Below are 18,467 nucleotides of genomic sequence, written 5' to 3'. Positions count from 1 at the left end.
AGGGTCAGGGTACTACACATCTTTCTGGCAGCCTTTGTAGTCACAAGAAGAAGCAGCTGCCTAGGAGCTTGCTTCAGGGCTCAGCTTAGGTTACTCTAAGGGAAGGTAGACAGCTGGTGGTGCTAAAGGAATAGCCTGATAAGTGAAAGTGACCAGAGAGCATCAGAGAGTCCAAGAGGCATAAAGGAAGTAGCCTGGTGTCTTTTTTTTTTTTTAAATCAGGCTTCTCAAAAAGAAGTGAGGCTGTCTTCTGATCATCAGGGTTACTAGGGTCTCCTGTGACCCCCAACAGCCCCACTTCCTGCCCGTTGCTTGTTTTGTGATTGCCAACATTTGTTGGTTTTGCAAATTGCTCCCTGAATTTAGTGTGAAATGTTATGCCTAGGCAGAAGGGTTACACTGTACCACATGGGAACAATATAAACACACTTAGAAAGGCAAGTTTAAAGGGAGTCTGCCGGCCCTGTGGGTGCATGCCTCCCCACAGAAAGGAGATAGGTTATGAAAAGGGAGCCCGAGATCAACACCATGTTTTTTGGAGAGTGGCATCTAAGGTAAAGTGTAATGTATTTCTGTTCCCTGCCTAACTTTGGTACACAAGAAAAATGTATTTAAAATATCTATGAACATTCCTATTCAAATAGAGAAGTCACAAGAAGACAAGAAAAAAATATATTGTGGATGCTATCACTCACTCTGGAGATTTGAAGAAACAGAGAACCAAAGAACTATGATAAAATATATTAATAAAAACCCAGTGAATATGAAATGGAAAAATACAGGTATAAGTTTTGGTCCTTGACTCTATTGCCAAAACATCTCAAGATCTCTCAGAACCTCTGTTTTGAATGTCGAAAGTGGAGACCAACAATCATATCCTTCATAGGGAAGCAAGGGAATTAGGTCCTTGCAAATGGCAAAGCACCGTTCAGTCTAAAGCTGCTATTTATTCTCAGCCTTTCAAGGAGTGTGCCTTGCATTTGTAATCAGAAGCATAGTTCTGGGCTGGAGAGATGGTTCAGTGGATAAGAACACTTGCTATGCATGCTTAAGAACCTGAGTTCAAATCCCCAGAGCTCATATAAAAGCTGGGCATGTGCCCTAAACTCCAGTCCTATGGGAGAAGTGGATACAGGAGAATCACTGGGGCTTGCTGGCTAGCCAACTCAGCCCAAAACAAACCGAAACAAAAGCTTCAGGTTCCAGGTTCAGTGAGGCTGGGGCTGTGGTTGGGAGCTGTGGTGGTTTGAATACGCTTGGCCCTATGGAAGTGGCACTACTAGGAGGTGTGGCCTTGTTGGAGTAGGTGTGGCCTTGTTAGTGTGTCAGTGTGGAGGTGGGCTTTGAAAACCTTCTTAGCCTGGAAGAACGAGTCTTCTCCTGGCTTCTCACATCGAAACAAAATATAGAACTCTCAGCTCCTTGAGCATCATGTCTACCTGGACACTGCTGGACACTGCCACACTTTCTGCAATGATGATAGTGGACTGAATCTCAGAACCTGAAAGCCAGACCCAATTAAATGTTGTCCTTTATAAGAGTTGCCTTGGACCCTGTGTCTCTTCATAACAGTGGAAACCTTAAGACAGGGGTGATGGTCAAAAAGAGCTGAGTAGAAAAAATAAGAATTATTTTTTTGTTCTGTTCTGTTTTGTTTTGTTTGTGTGTCTATTATACAACATAGTGACTAGAGTTAGTAACTGTACATATTTCAAATGACTAAAAGAATAAATTTTAAATGTTTTTACTACACGTACAAGATAAGTATTTGAGGGATACATTTGTACAATTATATTTAAATCAGTCAATATATGTAATCATGCACAATTTTAATTTGCCAATTTACTGCAAAAAAAAAACTTAAAAAGGAAGTGGCACCTAGCTGAGAGTCTGTTTCCATGTTCTCCATTCTTTTATAACCCCATGACTGGTATACATGTGTTTACCAGGTGAGAATTACTGCAGATTCAGAATAAATTCAGTTGACACAGTCTGTGCCTAATCATATTAGACAAAGATATCTAATGCTTGCTCAGAAAAATATGAAGATGATTCCAAGTTGATCTTCCAAAGAACCAGAGATTAGTTCCCAGCACGCGAATGTTGGCTAACAATCATCTTTAAATCCAGTTCCACGGGATCTGATGCCTTCTTCTGGCTTCTGTGGGCACTAGGTCCATATGATACACAGACATGTATGCAGGCAAAACACTCATATATATAAAACAGGAATAATTGTTTAACTTTTTATTGATTCTTTGTGAATTTCACACCATGTGCCCCAATCCCACTCATCTTCCTGTTCCTTCATATCTGCCCTCTGCCCTTGCAATCTACCCCTCAAAAGAAAAACAAACAAACAAACATCTTGCTGTGGGAGCTGCAGTGTCACAGAGTGTATACCCTTTTGCCAAATAGTTTTTCTTGCAAATGTTCACTGCTGTGAGTCATTGGTCTGGTTTGAGGACTCTGGCTTCGGATACACCATCAGTACTGGATTCTCAGTGGGACTCCTCCCAGATATCCTGTTATTGCCTTGTGTGGAGATTTGCAGCTTTGGTTCTGGAGGACCGGCCCCTTCACGTGCTCCAACAGTTCATAGATGGAGTGGATGTTGGCCAACTCAAAGCCCTGAATCTTGGTCTGAGTGGTAACTAAGTTCACCACCTGGGATAGCGCTCCAGCACTGCCCAAGTAAGAGATGGGGCCAGCTCACCTGCTCTCAAACATCTGAGCTGGCTTTTCCACACCACATCCCCCAGGGCCAGCTCTATTGTACTGCCTAGATGAGGTTCAGGGCCCACTCTCCGGAGTACTGCAGCCCGTATTGGGTGGGACCAGCTCTGTAAGCCCATTGAGGGGCCTGGCCAGCCCTGCACAGCCCTAAAATATCAACATGTCCCCAGGAAGCAGCCCAGACTGGGGATGTCCACATGGCCTTACCTTGGTGATAACGTTGGTCACAAGCCCACTGCTGCAGGGCCACAGACCTAGACATGGCCCTGGTGGTGGGAGCACCGACAAGAACCTCACCATGGCTTCAGGTGGCAGCACAGGCTTCTCACACAGGCTGTTCCTTACCACCCCGGAGTCTCCAGTCTGCCTCTCTTCATAGCGAGCAAATGGTTCTGTTTCTCTTTCTCTTCCATCTGTCCTTTACTTACTTATTCATCTTAGTGGCACCCAGGGCCTCTGGGTGTCTCCTAGTGGCACTGGGCAGGCATCATCATAGGTCCAGTATAAATATAATGGATATAAATAAAATGCCCCAGTCTGTTCAAATTAGACATGAGTAAGACTATGCTATCAGTAAATAGTAAGAAATTTGAACTGAATTAGATTTTTTGCCATAATTGACCAGTGAAAAGATGACTCTTGTGTTAACTTTAATGAATCTCCCTTTTTATAAAATGCATTTCAAGCTTTTATAAACACAGAGTACATTTCTATCATCTGTGGATTTGGACGGTTTTATTTTTTAATAGTTCTGTTCTATATTAAATAAATAACTATTGTATTTCTTGTTTCACTTGGGAAGACAGTAAAAATAAGAGAGTTCAAGAATTTTTGCCAGCTCTGTCTTATTATATAGTACTCAGCATGACCCTGACTATGCTGTCACCTCTCTGTGGCTTACAGAATATCATTGCATCAATAACCTAATATCAAATTATGACACTATGTCTTCTATGCCACTTATAATCACATAACTATTTATATCCAAGCAACCACTTACAATGGCAGTGTGAACTGCGAAGTATCTAGAGATTAGCCTGACATACAGCATCAAAATCTCTGTGTGGCCTGTGTGTGAAAGGCTTCTTCCCCAGTGCAGCCTCACACCCCCACACCCTCCACTCTCCTACTCCTCCACCCTTATTCTCAACCTACCCACCCGACCCCACTCACCACCTCGCCCATCACTCCCTAATGCCAAAGGCTTCATCCTGAACCCTCAATGATGCCGGTAGTAGCAGTGTTTTTTGTTTGTTTGTTTGTTTTTGTTTTGTTTTGTTTTTTATGAGGAGAATAGTCAGTTTCAGGTCCTTGGGGCCTTGCTCTCAGTGGGAGCTGCAGGACTGGTCCTGTTGCTTTGCTTTTGGCCAGAAGGTGAGCAATGTCTCCTACTGCCCTCTCATCATGGTGTAATATGAGAGATGAGATTAGGTCATAGTCTGGACACTCCAAAACCAGGAGCCAAAATAGACTCTTCTTGTTGAGGTTGATTACCTCAGATGTTCTGTAACAGTAACAGAAAACCTGCAGACACAATGTTGGTGGAGAAATCATAACACTGTAAAACTGCCTTCTGGGATTATCTGAATAAGTGGACTATCTCCTGAGTTATTGGAAAAGGCAATTATTACAAAGAGATTAATTTTCCTCAAATTAATTCTTTTCACAGAATAAAAAAAAATGTAACTAGCTTTCTGTCAAGTTGACCCAAGTTGATTAGTGATTGATGAAGGGGGGCCCAGCACATTGTGAGTGATGCCAGTCCTGAGCAGGTGGTCCTGGGTTTCATAAGAAAGCATGCTGGGCAAGCCATGAGGAACAGGTCAGGAGGCAGCACTCTACCATGGCCTCTGCATCAGCTCCTGCCTCCAGGTCCCTTTCCTGCTTGAGCTCCTGTCCTGACTTTGATGATGAACTGTCCTGTGAAGGTATAAGTCAAATAAACCCTTTCCTACTCCCTCCCCAGACACACAGACACAGACACACACAGACACACACAGACACACACAGACACACACACTAGCTTTCTAAATAAAGTCTTTAAAACTTTGACATTTCTGTCAAAGTACTAAGGGTTGTGGTTAGTTCAAGCTACTTTGAGGATCCAACTGGAGCTGGGTATTTTGCAGACACTCTGTCCCTTGGAGCCCTGAAACTCCACCTCATAGCTCTATTTCCTTTCATTTTATTCCACCATTCTGTGAACCTGAAACATCAATGCTTGGCCTCTCAGCTTGGCCTCCAAAATCAGAACACCTTGAGAACAACTATGACTCAATGAGTGTGTCTCTTCAGGGCTTGGACTTTGGCCCAGCAAACCTTTACTGCTGGGGCAGCTCTGCAGTCACCCATGTGTTATCACTGTATCCAGATGTCAAGGGTTGGGTTTTATAGAGGTCCCACTCTGTCATTTTAAGACATTCTCCACAACTCCAGGTATCTGATCCTGGGTTTCACTGTCTCCTCTGCACAGCCCATCTCTGCTGGCTCCTGTCATTACCATCACATGATTCTTCTGATGACAGGGTTTCTCTTGCTGGTCTCTCCTAGATACTTCTCACTCTTTTTCTATACCTTAGCTGATAGAATTGTTTTCCTCTTGCTTTTTTTATCTTTCCCATTCATTCTTATCATTTGTTTTTGAGCTATGGGTCCTTACCCAGATTTCCAAATCCAGTTCTATTGTTATCTCCTGAAACTATGTATACTTTGTTTCTCAAGTTTTTCCCAACACCTAACAATTCTGAGTTCCTTGCTGGTAAGATTCCCCTAGAGAACAGACAGCTCAACTATAGTGCATGGAGTGCCATCTAATTTACAATAGTCTTCCCAACAACCTTTTGACTTTATTATCCTCATTTTATTGGTGAGACATAAAAACATTTAATAATTTACCCTGTTTGCGTATTCATTACTTTTCTCATTGCTGTGACCAAATCCCTAAGGAAAACAAGGCTGAATGAGGATGTATTATTTTGGCTCACAGTTTCAGAGGTGTGAGTCGACAGCGAGGAAGTGTGTGCAGAGCATTTCAGGAAGCAGAGAGAAAGGGATGCTGGCTCTCTGCATTTCTCCTTTCATCTCTCCTGCTCTCATGGAGTGTCCTCCTACACTTCAGGTGAGTCGTCGTCTCTCACTCAGGCCTCCACGCGCATTCAGAGCTTTGACTCACCAATCTCCTGAGGGATTCTAAATCTAGTCAACTTAAAGACAAAGATCTGCAGAGAAATAGTTTGATTATCATTACCTGTGCTGGGCGGCTCACAACTTCTGGCCTCCTTGGGCGCTCAAATGAATATGTACATATAGACGTGCAGACATATGCGTAAACGATGAATAAGCAAACAAAAACTAAAACAGAAAGAAATGTAGTTTGATTTTTACTCCAAATCATGGTGGTGTTGAGCTAGGTGTGGAGCTTACCTTTAATCTCAGTATTTGGGAGGTAGAGGCAGATGGATCTCTGAGTTCAAGAACAGCTTGGTCTACACAGTGAGTTCCAGGACAGCCAGGGCTACATAATAAGACCCTGTCTCGAAAAACAATACAACAACAACAAAAAGTCACTGGGGCAAGCCGTATAAAAATTCCTTTACCACTAGAGACCAACATCTAAGAATGGATTAGGAAGAGCCCATTGTGTCCCCCCTGATTCCCAGCCTGCCATGAGAGTTCCACATGACCACCCCACTTGAAGTGTCCTAAGGGCTGAAAACAGCTCTGTGAGACCTTGGCTCACAAATTGAATCCAATGTGGTTTGGCTGTTGGTTTGGGCCACAGCCTGTGCAGGGCTCTGCTTCTCATCAGCCATGCTGCTTGGTGTCAAGATCCTGACTGGGGTTTGAACTTCTCCATTTCTGGGCTTGCTCGTCCTCACATGGACCTAGGCCCACTGGCCTTGTGCCTGTCATTTCTCATGGAATGTTCAGACTTGGAACTCTCCCATTCACTTTTGATAAGCTTCTGTGCCTTTTCATGTTGGTAAATATGTGGACCTTGACAGGATATGGTATCCGCATGCAGGATGGGAAGGGTCTCCAGTAGTCCTCCTCCGGCTGCCTCTAAAACCTCAGTCATTTTTACCTCTGTGCTTATTTTTTCACTTTCCAATTAAAAGTTCTCAGCATCCTCTCTCAACTCGTTCCCTCTTTTTCTTGCTAACGTGGCTTGACTTTCCTGCCACCTCTATGACCTGTGGTTTCATGGGAGAGCCAGATGTAGCTGTGGGAGTTTCCTAATTGTTCCCACAGAAGATTTGCAGGGGAACCATGGAGATGCCATTTGTGCCAAGAGTATTATACATTTTTTTTGTGGTGTGGGGTTGGGGTGCACGGAGTACAAGGTCTTGACCTTGAAGAATGCTTCAGAAATTATATATAAGGCAATCCAGGGATAAACGGCAGAAACTATAGCAAATATTGTGGCCAGGAGAGTATTCTGTGGGATATAAAGCAATTAAATAAAGCCTAACCAGCCCCACCGTGTATGCTCTCCTTTGTGTTATATATGCTGGCTAGGGAAGCTGCAGAGACCATGTTAAATCTGCTTCCATTGTTTTTGTTCAGGTACCCAAATCAAACTGCCAACAGCAGCAACAACAACAACAAACTTACCATATAAGGAAAGAAAAGTAGTCTTTAAGATTGACAGAAACGGGCTAGAGAGATGGCTCAGCAGTTAAGAGGACTTATTGCTCTTGCAGAGGACTCAGGATCAATTCCCAGCAACTACATGGTGGCTTACAACTGTCTGTACTTCAGTTCCAGGGAGCCAATGCCACCTTCTGCTTTCCACAGGCACGCACGTGGTGCACGTATCTATGAGCAAAACACTAATATACATAAAAAAAATTCCCCAAAAACTTTTTAAAAGATTGCTAGAAAGTGTTCAAGAAAAGGAAAAACCAAAATTTCAAATCTGAAGTTCAAGATCTTTCTTCCCTTTTATAACCAAAAATGTATTAGAAAAGGTAAGTGTATCTCCAAATGAAGGGATTGTTAGCTTTGCTTTCTTCTCCTTGCTGGTGCCTTTTCTAATGGCAGAGGAATGGGGCATGGTGGGGGATGTCTCATTGATTGCCAATGCTTCTTTGAAAGGACAAAGGGAAGAACAAGATTAGAAAACATGGTGCCAGCCACCCTGCTTGTTACCACAGCACAAAGGTCTGACAGGGAAAAGTCTTCAGTCAAAATCGGGTACAAGAGTTTGCCAATTTAATTATGCATGCTTTCTCTACCCATGATTCCTCTGAGTGATCAAATATGAGTGACCAGACAGAACAAAAGACCAGCATCTCCTAGTAGTCACCTGGGATCTAATCCTGCTGCTGACATACAACAATACCCTTGTCCTAAAAAGAACAAGAAACAAAAGTAACTGGCATCTGTGAATAAACCTTCCAAGTCTGTTCACATCAGGTTAAATTTGTAAAAGGAAAAACTGGAATTCATGTTTCCTAAAGTATAAGGATTTGCATAGATGGTACTTAAACTGCCAACAGTTCCAGAGACAATTACTTGGAGGTTTTTGGGGGTGGGAGGGACCACCACCAACAACAAACATTGTTTTAATTTGTTGAAAAACCCAGCAAGAGTCTACTGTCTTTGCTTAAAACTCAGATTAGCTTGCAGTTGGCAAATTGTCATTTTTTTCACCCAAATACAACAGCTTCTGTTAATAACTTAGACTTACTTCTAAAGGTGGGAACTAACACACAAGAATTAAATTTTGAGTATAGCAACCTTTTAGCGGAATCCTTAGGGGGTTTAGGCAAAACTATCTGTCAACATACCTGTACGTTTATGGTAATGTACTATATTTTGCAAACTATTTGAATTGGTCTGATTCCTTAAAGAATTATTTTTTTCTTCAAAATTATTTGTATCATTTTTAAGCACTAAATAGTTAAAACATTTTTATTGCATTTATTTATTCATTGTGCATTTCTGTGTGAGCTCTCACACTCATGCACATGTGTGGCGGTCACAGAAAGGACAGCTTGCAGGAGTTAGTTCTCACACTTCCACCAAGTGAGTCCTAGCAATCAAACTTGGGTCAACAGTCTGGGCAGCAAGCACCTTTAGCTTTGGAACCATCTTACCATCTTTAAAATACATTTTAAAAAACATGTCAGCATAAACTTCCTCCCTTTACTTCCAAGAAAGTGGCAAAGAACAGAAATCTTACTCCAGTTAAAACCCCAGGACAGAACAGAACAGACAGTTAAAACCCCAGCACAGTGTCACAAAATATGCACAGATAATGGTGTTTTTTTTAATTGACTACAGAGCCAGGAATTGTGGCGCATGCCTTTGATCCCTGCAAGCTAGAGCAAGAGACAGGGGGATGTCTGTGAGTTTGAGGCCCACCTGGTCTACACAGAAAACTTCAGGCTAGCTAAGGTGACATAATAAGATCCTGTCTCAAAAAAATTATTTTTACTATATTTCAATCGTTTTGAAAAATTCTAGAGTACAAGAAAAATAGATGATTCCAGTAACTGGATGGAGCTGAGAGGAATGACCCAGTCTAGAAAGGCAAATGGCACCTGTTCTTACTCATAAGTGCATCCTAGGTTTTCCATCTTTGGGTTTGTGTGTCTAACTTAAAGTAAACTTAAAGCCAGGAAACTAGAAAGGGACCATTGGTAGGGAGACAGTGAGCTTATAGGATAATACAGTAGATCCTGTGACAAGGGAGGTCATTGGCCCAGGGAAGAAACTACTGTTATTATTTTAATGAATGGACATAGCATCAAACTGCTTTTAAATATCTATTCTTAGACAAAGAGATTAGTACTGCTGTCAAGTCTCACCAGAACAGCTGTTTATGCAGTGGATGGCAGACAATTGCAGAGATTAACTGTTTGTCAAAGCCCAGAGAATAAGTGACTGTAGATCGCCCAGTCATAAATGAGACATCTATATAATTCACTGCCCCACAAGGCTCAGAAAATGTCCAAGAGGAGGAAGCAGACTGTAAGAGCCAGAGGACTTGTAAGATTCTACGGGTAAGGAGGACTGCTGCAACATAGTGTCTTCTGAACGTGACAGACTGCTGCACTGAAGACCTGTGCTACTGTGACTGTCTCCAAAAGATAAAGCCAGCCAACATTCCAGCTTGGATGGGCTGAGGCTGGGAAGGCTCCTGGGAGGAGAGCCCTTTTTCTTCCAGTATGACTTGTGATAGGTTGCCCACATTTCATCAGATGGCTCCACACTCATGTTCATTTGGTTGGCATTAACTACTTTCAAAGAAAGCCACAGTCAGATGCACAATGTAAGTGTTGAAAAGAAGCAATAGAGAGACAAGAAAAAAAAATTAGATAGGAAAAAGCCATGTTTCACACAAGGAGGCAGAGAGGCCTGGATAAACACTGTTCCTCATCAAAGCCTTGGGAAGCAGAAGATTATCTCAGCGTTCTCTCTGAAAGATAACATGCATATTTTAAATGTCCACACCCTTTAAAATTCCACTTCAACAAATCTGCCATGAATAAATGATCGAAGTGATATAAGTAGATTTAAGCAGTAGATGGGGGATTAAGTATTGATGTATATCTAGGAGCTATTTAAAATCATGCTCATAATTATTGACAGATTTGGACAATCCTATTCATTTGTCTGTGTATATGTGCATTTATGTGTGGGGGTGGATACACTGTATGAAGGGCAGATCAGCCTCAGGTTTCTTTCCTTAGATGTATGTTGGGAACCGACTTGTAGCAGAAAGCAGCTATCAGCTTTGCAGCCATCTGGAGCCATATACCCTGACAAGAGACTTGTTTTTCAACAGCCTACAACAGCTGAAGCACACTCTGATAAACATCTTGTTTATCCCACATATCTTGTTTTTGCTGTTTAGTGCCCCCAGCTGCAAGGTGCACATGGTATCCACGCCCGCAAGGCACATGGTGCACCGTACTATCCATGCTATACACGCCTGTAAGGCTTACGTCATATCCACACCTGCAAGGCATGTGGATACCACATGCCTACAAGGCACGTGGCAAAAGTGTATAATTACTCCGGTCTTCCCTTCAATGAGAGAGACAATAAATGAGACTTGAGACTTGATCAGAACCTCTGTCTTGTCTCCATTCTTCGTGTCTCTTCCCCTTTATCCCCACTCTCTCTCTCTCTCTTGCTAGACCCTGACCCACAGACTGGAGCAGCAGAGTGGTCCGGGACATTTTGCTCCTCCCCCCCAGCATGGGGCAGAGCAGTCCCAGACATTTTGGCCCCCATGTGTGGGGCAACTCGGGCCGAGACAGATGTAGTCTACCTTGGTTTGTTTAGTAGGGTCTCTTACTGATCAGAAGCTCACCCAGTAGACTAGGCTGGCAGTCCTGCAAGCCCCGCTTCCCTTGGGATTCATCTGTCTCTGCACCCAGTACTGGGATTATAAGCATGCACCACTGTGTCTGGCATTTTAAACACAGGTTCTGGAAATAAACTCAGGTCTTCATCTTGTATAGCAAAGGCTTTGCCAATAGAACCCATCTGGTGAAGCTTTAAAGAGAGGTTATTATATGGCATGAACTCATGTATATTCTGAATGTAAGCCCAGCCATGTTTTCACCAAGAAGAGACAGAATTTTGTTTTTAAAAAAAAGACAGGCCAGAAGATCAAACACCATGAAGTGCAGGATTTATCACTGTCTATACATTTTTAGTGATAGAAATCTCAAATTATGAACAAGAAACTATCTTCTTGATGTGATTGCCACTTGAAGTGACCATGTGTTATAACTGGTAGAGTGTATAATATGGCCCCAATGGGTGACTCCAAGTCCAAATTCTTTTACTGTGTGACTTTACTACTCTGGCCATAAGGAAATGCAATTTATTTCTGTACAACTTGAATCTAACTGGACTTGCCACCTGCTTTAAGCATACAATACAGTGGAAGTAATGTTCTGGAATATTCAGTGTCTTCCAGGGATATTGTTATGGTTGTGTAGCCTTATAGTTCTACTTCTGCTTTTGGAATATGGCAACTATAGAAAAGTGATTTCCCCCTGTACAGAAGCCAGGTGAAGAGGTCTGGGAGGATAGAATAACATTTGTAAAGAGGAGAAAGGCAGAGAAGAGAGGATGTGTGCTTTGGCCCAGGCTCTAGCCTTCTAATGGCTCTGGATCTGTAAGTTCTAATTTCTCTACCTCCACCCAGTTGTCAACAGGATCTCTCTCTTAAAAAAAAAATATTGGAGGGATCTGGAGATAGCTTGGTAGCTGTGAGCACTTGTTCTTGTAGAGGGCTCAAGTTTGATTCCCAGCATCCACATGGCGGCTCACAGCTCTCCATAACTTCAGTTCTAAAGAATCTGATGCTCTTTTCTGACCTGCAAGCATATAAGCAAAACACTCACACTCAAAAAGACAAAAACAAAAAACCTCACTCTTATCATATACCTCTCAGAAATGTTTAAACCTGTAGATCTTACCTGACTTCCTAGCTTCGTCTCCAGATACCCTTTGTTTCAGACAAACTAAAACACTACATACCATCCTCTGTGTCAAATTCCTTCCAGCTCCTATTTGCCTATTTAACTTTCACTTAAATTTTAAGATTTGGGTCCCATGTTCCCATGTATGTCATCATGTCCTCTAGAACATTTATTTTAAATATGTTTGTGTTTTGCCTGTATGTATGTCTGTGCACAGTGCACATGCCTAGTACATGCAGTAGCCAGAAGAGAGCACTCTATCCCCAGGAACTGGAGGTGCAGATAGTTGTAAGCTGCCATGTGGGTGCTAGTAATCAAACCTGGATCCTTTGGAAGAGTAGCCAGGGCACTTGACAGCTGAGCCATCTCTCCAGCCCCCCCCACACACACACACAGATTCACAAATTAAATACAGCTAACAACTAAAAGCAAAGCAAGGTGGTAAACTAAACAAAGGAAAACTGTATTAAAGAAAAAAAAAACTAACTTCAGACATGGAATTGGGGATAGCTACTTCTTGTCTCTTAAGGTGCCAGAGGTGAGAATGTCTGTGGTGCTCAGCTGTTACTCCAGAGACTCAAGCACCTCAGTATTTACTACCCATCTATACTCACTGTACAGTGGAGGCGAGAAGGTGGGATCAATTCTTCAGCCTTTGTAGCACTATGTTTTGGTTAGAGCATAGAGAATTGCAGAAGGTAGAAGTGTGGGTGCTTGCAGAGGTTTGGTTATGAATGCTGAACTATGTAAAGAGCATCTAAATGCCACAGGAAGGCAAGCTCCCTTGAAGACACTGAAGGAACAAGAGAGGAAGGAAACAAGATATCAGAATAAAGCATGTTATCAGAGTTGAAGAAAACTGGACACACGGCTCACCTGGACACTAGCCCTTGAAAGGAGAACTACCACCTAAGTCACATGGGAGGAGCGTGAGCATCTTTTTACAAGAGTGAGCTGAAGCTGAGTCCAGCACTTGGGAGGCAGAGGCAGGTGGATTGATGTGAGTTTGTAGCCAGCCTGGTCTACAAAGTGAGTTCCAGGACAGCCAGGGCTACACAGAGAAACCCTGTCTCAAAAGAAACAAACAAAAAAGAGGATCTGAGGGTGATGGGGACCCAAATGCTATGTAAAGACATGAGGTAACCATCTAGATACTGAGAGAATAATCATATAATGATGAGTGAAGCACTCAGTGTCTCCTCTCTCTACTGCTTGACTTCCTAAAGCTGTCCCTCCGGACCTACATCCACTATGGAAGCCTGATGACTTTATAGCAGGACTTCCTTTTTGTTAGCTCACTTACTCATTTAGAGACAGAGTACCCTATGAGGCAGAGACTGGTCTCAAGCTCACAATCCTGCCTCAGCTTCCCCGGTGATGAGAGCTCAGGTAAGTCCACCACACCTTGTTCCTTTTTCTGTTAAGCTCCACCCTCCCAGCTGCATCATTGGCTTTTTATGTATTCCCACAGTTTCTGCAGTAATTACTTTGTGTTGTATATCACTTGGACTTCATGTGCTCTTCCATTAGTCGCTAAACCCGAAACTCAAGGCTCAACATTATCCTATTATTTTTAAAGGAGATTATCACATATACATACAGTAACATTAGAATTATTTTTTTCTTTTTTACAGATAATTTTCTGAGTATATCTACTGAAACAAGTATTCTGAAACGATAGAATGTGTACACAAATATAGAGCCTTGAGTCTTTCTTTTTTTTTCCTTCTATTCTATTTAAAAAAAAAAATAACAGGATCTCATGTATCCCAGGCTACCCTCAAACTGTGTGGCTAAACATGACCTTTAACTACTGCCTCTACCTTCCTAGGTGCTAAGGATGGAAACTAGGGTTTTGTGCACTGTACAGGAACATTCCCAGCCTCCATTATAGGCTCTAGAACTACATTTTAGAAGCAAAGCCAGAGAGCTGATATTAACATGTAATTGGTTTAATTTAAAACTTGTACAACAAATTGCTTCTTGCCCATCAAAACTATTAACTGTTGTCATCATTTCAATTTTGAACATTTCTGTAAGGTAACTAGAAGCAGACTGTCATAGCAAATGCTGTGGGAATGCCATCTTGTGGTGAGGAGCAGCCCGCTGCACTTCTTCAATCAGTCACATCCTTTAATCCAGAAAGTAAATACTCAGGAAATACACAAACCACAGTTAAGGTCACGGTCACTACACAGCAATGGAAATGAAGCATTTGCATCTTTTGTGTGGATTTAGGTACCCCAAAATGTTTTTTGAAAGTGAGACAAATAGGAACAGACTACAAATAATACAGAAGAGCTGCTGTCTGTAACTGAACTTTTATTAAAGCATCTTAAACATTACTAATCTTGGATCATCTTCCTGAAGTAGGTGACTTTGTTTCCGCATCCACTACTCCACAGTTCTGTCAACTGCTACATCCTAGAGTCACATGTTGGCCTGATTTTCAAACTTCACCAGCACTAACTACAGACATTCAAAGAGCAGTGAATAGTCCACCAACTCTCTACTGGATAGTGTATGGTACATGTCAGCAACTATTGTCCAAAATGGAATCTGAAAGGCGTTAAAAATGATGACTGTAATCCTAGTGAGCTTACTACTTCCTCTATGTTAGCTAAGCGTCTCAAGCAGCAAATTGTTCAATAAACACTAAATGGCTATAGATTCAGTACCTAACTGTGTTTAAGTATTTTTAAATGCCAGGCTAAATACCAGATATTTTGTTCCACTCAAAAGTGGGGGGTGAAGGAGAAACTGCCATACCCAACACAAGCAGAGAATAAAGCATGACAGGCCAGGGTTCCGGTACTATGATGGCCTCTGTCTCTTCTGCAGGACCTGAGGAGGTACACAGCAGGTGTAACAGTCAGCTCCAGAGATCAGATGCACACATAAAACATTTACACAAACAAAATGCTATGGTAGTCCAAATCAATTTTTGAGATTTATTGTTGCTCCTTGCCAAGAAAAAACAAAGCCCTACTCAGACTTCCTAACAAACCAATTTTGGATGAGTTTTTCTACATGACTCTTCAGGACATCCACGTCAGCTACACAAACCTGGTAATCCATCTTCTCCTTCTGCTTCATTCTCCCTAATAGAGCCTCATGGGGAGGTGGTAAGGCGTTGTACGAGCTCAGTAGGTAAAGCTGGCTTGATGAGGTCTGGTTGAGCTCTTTAATCCTCAGTGCCTGCATGATGGCAGGGGCAAACTTGGAGTAGTGAGCTGTGGCTGCGATCACCACTGGGCAGCTTTTGTCTTGCATCTTGTCTGCAACCACTTTTGCAACAGCGGTGTGGGGATCCAAAATATAGCCTGACGCGTTGTAGGTGGTGCTGATGGCTGCTAGGCATTCTCCCTCAGAACACCAGTCAGCAACAAAATCCTGCTGCAGCTTCTCAACCAGCATCTTCTCAATCTGGAAGTGAAGCTGACTCTCTAACTGATTATATAAATTTGCCATTAACTGTCCATCTTTGTTAGCCATCGAGTATAAATGTCGCTCCAGGTTTGAAGACTTGAGAATATCTATTGATGGCGAAAAGGTTTGTGCTAATTTCCTATTCCTTAGATCGTAGTGTCCAGTTTTTATGAAATCAGTCAAGACGTGGTTCTGATTAGAGGCACAGATAAATTTTCGAATAGGAATCCCCATCATCTTGGCATACACTGCAGCTAATATGTTCCCAAAGTTTCCTGTGGGAATACAGACATCTACTGGGCTTCCAAAAGAAATAAACCCTTGGCTAACAAGCTCAAGGTATGCAGAGGCATGATAAACTACCTGCGGAAGTAGTCGAGCCCAATTTATAGAATTAGCTGAACTTAAGATTGTTCCATATTCCACAGTCAGGAAGCCAGTAAAATTGGAATCATTAAATATTTTTCTAATAGCTGTCTGGCAAAAATCAAAATCTGACCTGACACCTATTGCCCATCCATTTTCTTTCTGATTGCCAACTATCTCTGCTTTCTGGAAATCACTAACTCCATTCTCTGGAAAAAATGCGACCACAGCTATTCTTTCCTTATCATTTTTATTAAGACGGCTAAACCCATTTAAGACTGCACTTCCAGTGTCTCCTGAAGTAGCTACAAGTATCACATAATTGCAACCTGGTGGGATACAGTATGCAAAAATATGAGGCATAAGCTGTAAAGACAAATCTTTAAAGGACCCTGTTGGGCCATAGAACAACTCCAGGATGAACTGATTACCAGAAAGGTGCCGGACAGGGGCAACTTTGGAGCAGGCAAAGTTTTCCCCATAAGCAGTTTCAATCATTTCTCCTAACTTGGCAGCAGGTATGTCCGCAGGGTGAATGCACCTTTCCAAGAGTACCTGTGCTCTTTCTATATAGGTTGCTCCTATTAGGTTATTCCACTCCCCGCGGCTTAGCTTTGGAAACTCCTTCTCAGGAACAAAGAGGCCACCATCAGAAGCCAATCCCTCAACCACAGCTTCACTGAAGTATTTTGGTGGAAACTTCTTGTCACGATCTTTAAGACAAACATGCCTTGTTGAAATGAAGGTCTCGGAATCCACGTCTTGGTATCTTTTAACCACATCAAGCACTTTGTCCGCAACCTCCTCGGCTGAAGCCCCACTCTCACAAACGACTCGGGCATCGTACCACTTCTTATAGTACAGTCTTCCATGCTTCAACAAGTCTCTCAGAGATGTTCCAGTGTTCTGGCCCACAATCCTATCAATTCTCATTGATTTCAGACGGCTAATTATATCTGTTAGAGGCACATCTAGGTATACAACAATTCCATTCTTCTTCAGATGCCACATGCTAGCATCATGCATGGGATTGGACCCACTAAGGGAAATCACACTTCCAGATGCAGACAAGTTTAACACTGCTTTTCCTTCCTCTTCTAGAAATCGCTCATTACCAACATCCTGCAATTTTTCAGACACGCTCATATTCCAGGTTTTCTCAAGGACATCACCATCCACATCGATGACACAACAGCTGAGTTTGTCACCTAATATTCTGCCAACTGTTGTTTTCCCAGCACCAGGAGGCCCCATCAGGACAATATTTTTGCCTCCAACAAGAGAGTGAGTGGAGTGCCATGACTTCCCTGATTGTGCATGTGCAAAGGCTCGTGGAAGCTGTGTAGGGGTCTGCACTTTAACCGGCGCACTGGGAAAACACTTCTGGGTTATCTGCCTCAGATGGTGACATCTGGTAAAGTTCAGCATTCTCTTCACTTTTGTGACCAGGCCAACCTAAGGGTTGGCTTTAGCCCTTTTCAAGACATAAAAAAAGCACATGGTTACTTTTTCAACAACTGCTAACTCCTGATAGAACTGAATCTATACATGCACTCAATACACAGATGTTCAAATTACTTCAAATTCACAGAACACTTAAAAGTTTTATAATAAATACTGTACACTATTCTTCTTAATCAACAATTATAATTATGACATAATTATTCAACCAATGGGCCTCAGTGTGCCATTTCCAGCCTGCTTTTATTAAGTTCTGATTATCCTTTCTCTGCTCCCTCCCACCCCCTCCTCTCCCATCTCCTCCCTCCAAATACCTCTTCTACTGTCATGTCTGTTTAGTTCTTTGAGAAAAAAACAGTATTTATTAATATCTTTCCAAATTTCAAGATACCAATAAAATTCAAAAAAGGTGTATGACTGAGTATTAGAAAGAGGAAATATTAGCAGAAGAAATATTATTCAGAAAATACCTTACCACAAAGTCTTTTTAAAAGCACAGTAAGGCCTATTAGTATCACTTTTCCTTGTAAAAAAATCCTGTAGAAAATACTGGCTCACGATTTGTTGGCTTATAACAGACAGTATGTAGACTCATATTAATACTTATTTGTAATTCACAGAAGCTGAATGCAGTCTTAACATTCAATTTATCTTTATGATCATGTAAATTGACTGTCATTATTTATTAATTTCTCAGTAGCATTATGCCATCTGATTTTAATTACTTAACTGTATGTTTAATGCTATGGGCAGATCGATGAACTAAAAGCTATGTAGTGAGATGAGTACCTAAACTGTTCTTTCAGATTTTCATGTCCATCTAAACCACTCTGAAAAGCCTGTAAGCCCTTGCTACCTACAATTTACCCGTGATAAATTCAAAGTGTATATTCTTGTAAGTAACACAAAAATATTAATACTAATAACTCCCAGTCAATGATAAATATCAAAGAATCTATAGACGGAATCAAATTATGCAGGGACAAGATCAAGCATATCATGTATAAATTTTAGAGAAAACAGTGA

General features: G+C 41.9%; 1 protein-coding gene across 4 annotated transcripts in view; it reads right to left on the bottom strand.

Annotated features, from left to right (window-relative positions):
* Nucleotides 1–14,121: 14,121 nt before the first annotated feature.
* Thnsl1 (threonine synthase like 1) overlaps nt 14,122–18,467 on the bottom strand; it is a 6,966-nt gene continuing 2,620 nt past the window's right edge. For all 4 annotated transcript variants that reach the window (XM_034511054.2, XM_076939599.1, XM_076939598.1 and 1 more), the window contains one exon: nt 14,122–17,454. In XM_034511054.2, coding sequence (XP_034366945.1) covers nt 15,171–17,408 — 2,238 coding nt within the window. In that variant the 5' untranslated portion in view covers nt 17,409–17,454 and the 3' untranslated portion in view covers nt 14,122–15,170. The remainder of the gene's footprint in view (nt 17,455–18,467) is intronic.

This window comes from Arvicanthis niloticus, chromosome 8 (genome assembly GCF_011762505.2).
Source record: "Arvicanthis niloticus isolate mArvNil1 chromosome 8, mArvNil1.pat.X, whole genome shotgun sequence".
Lineage (NCBI taxonomy): Eukaryota > Metazoa > Chordata > Mammalia > Rodentia > Muridae > Arvicanthis > Arvicanthis niloticus.
Note: the sequence above shows the minus strand (reverse complement) of the source record. Positions and strands in the feature narration are given on the sequence as shown.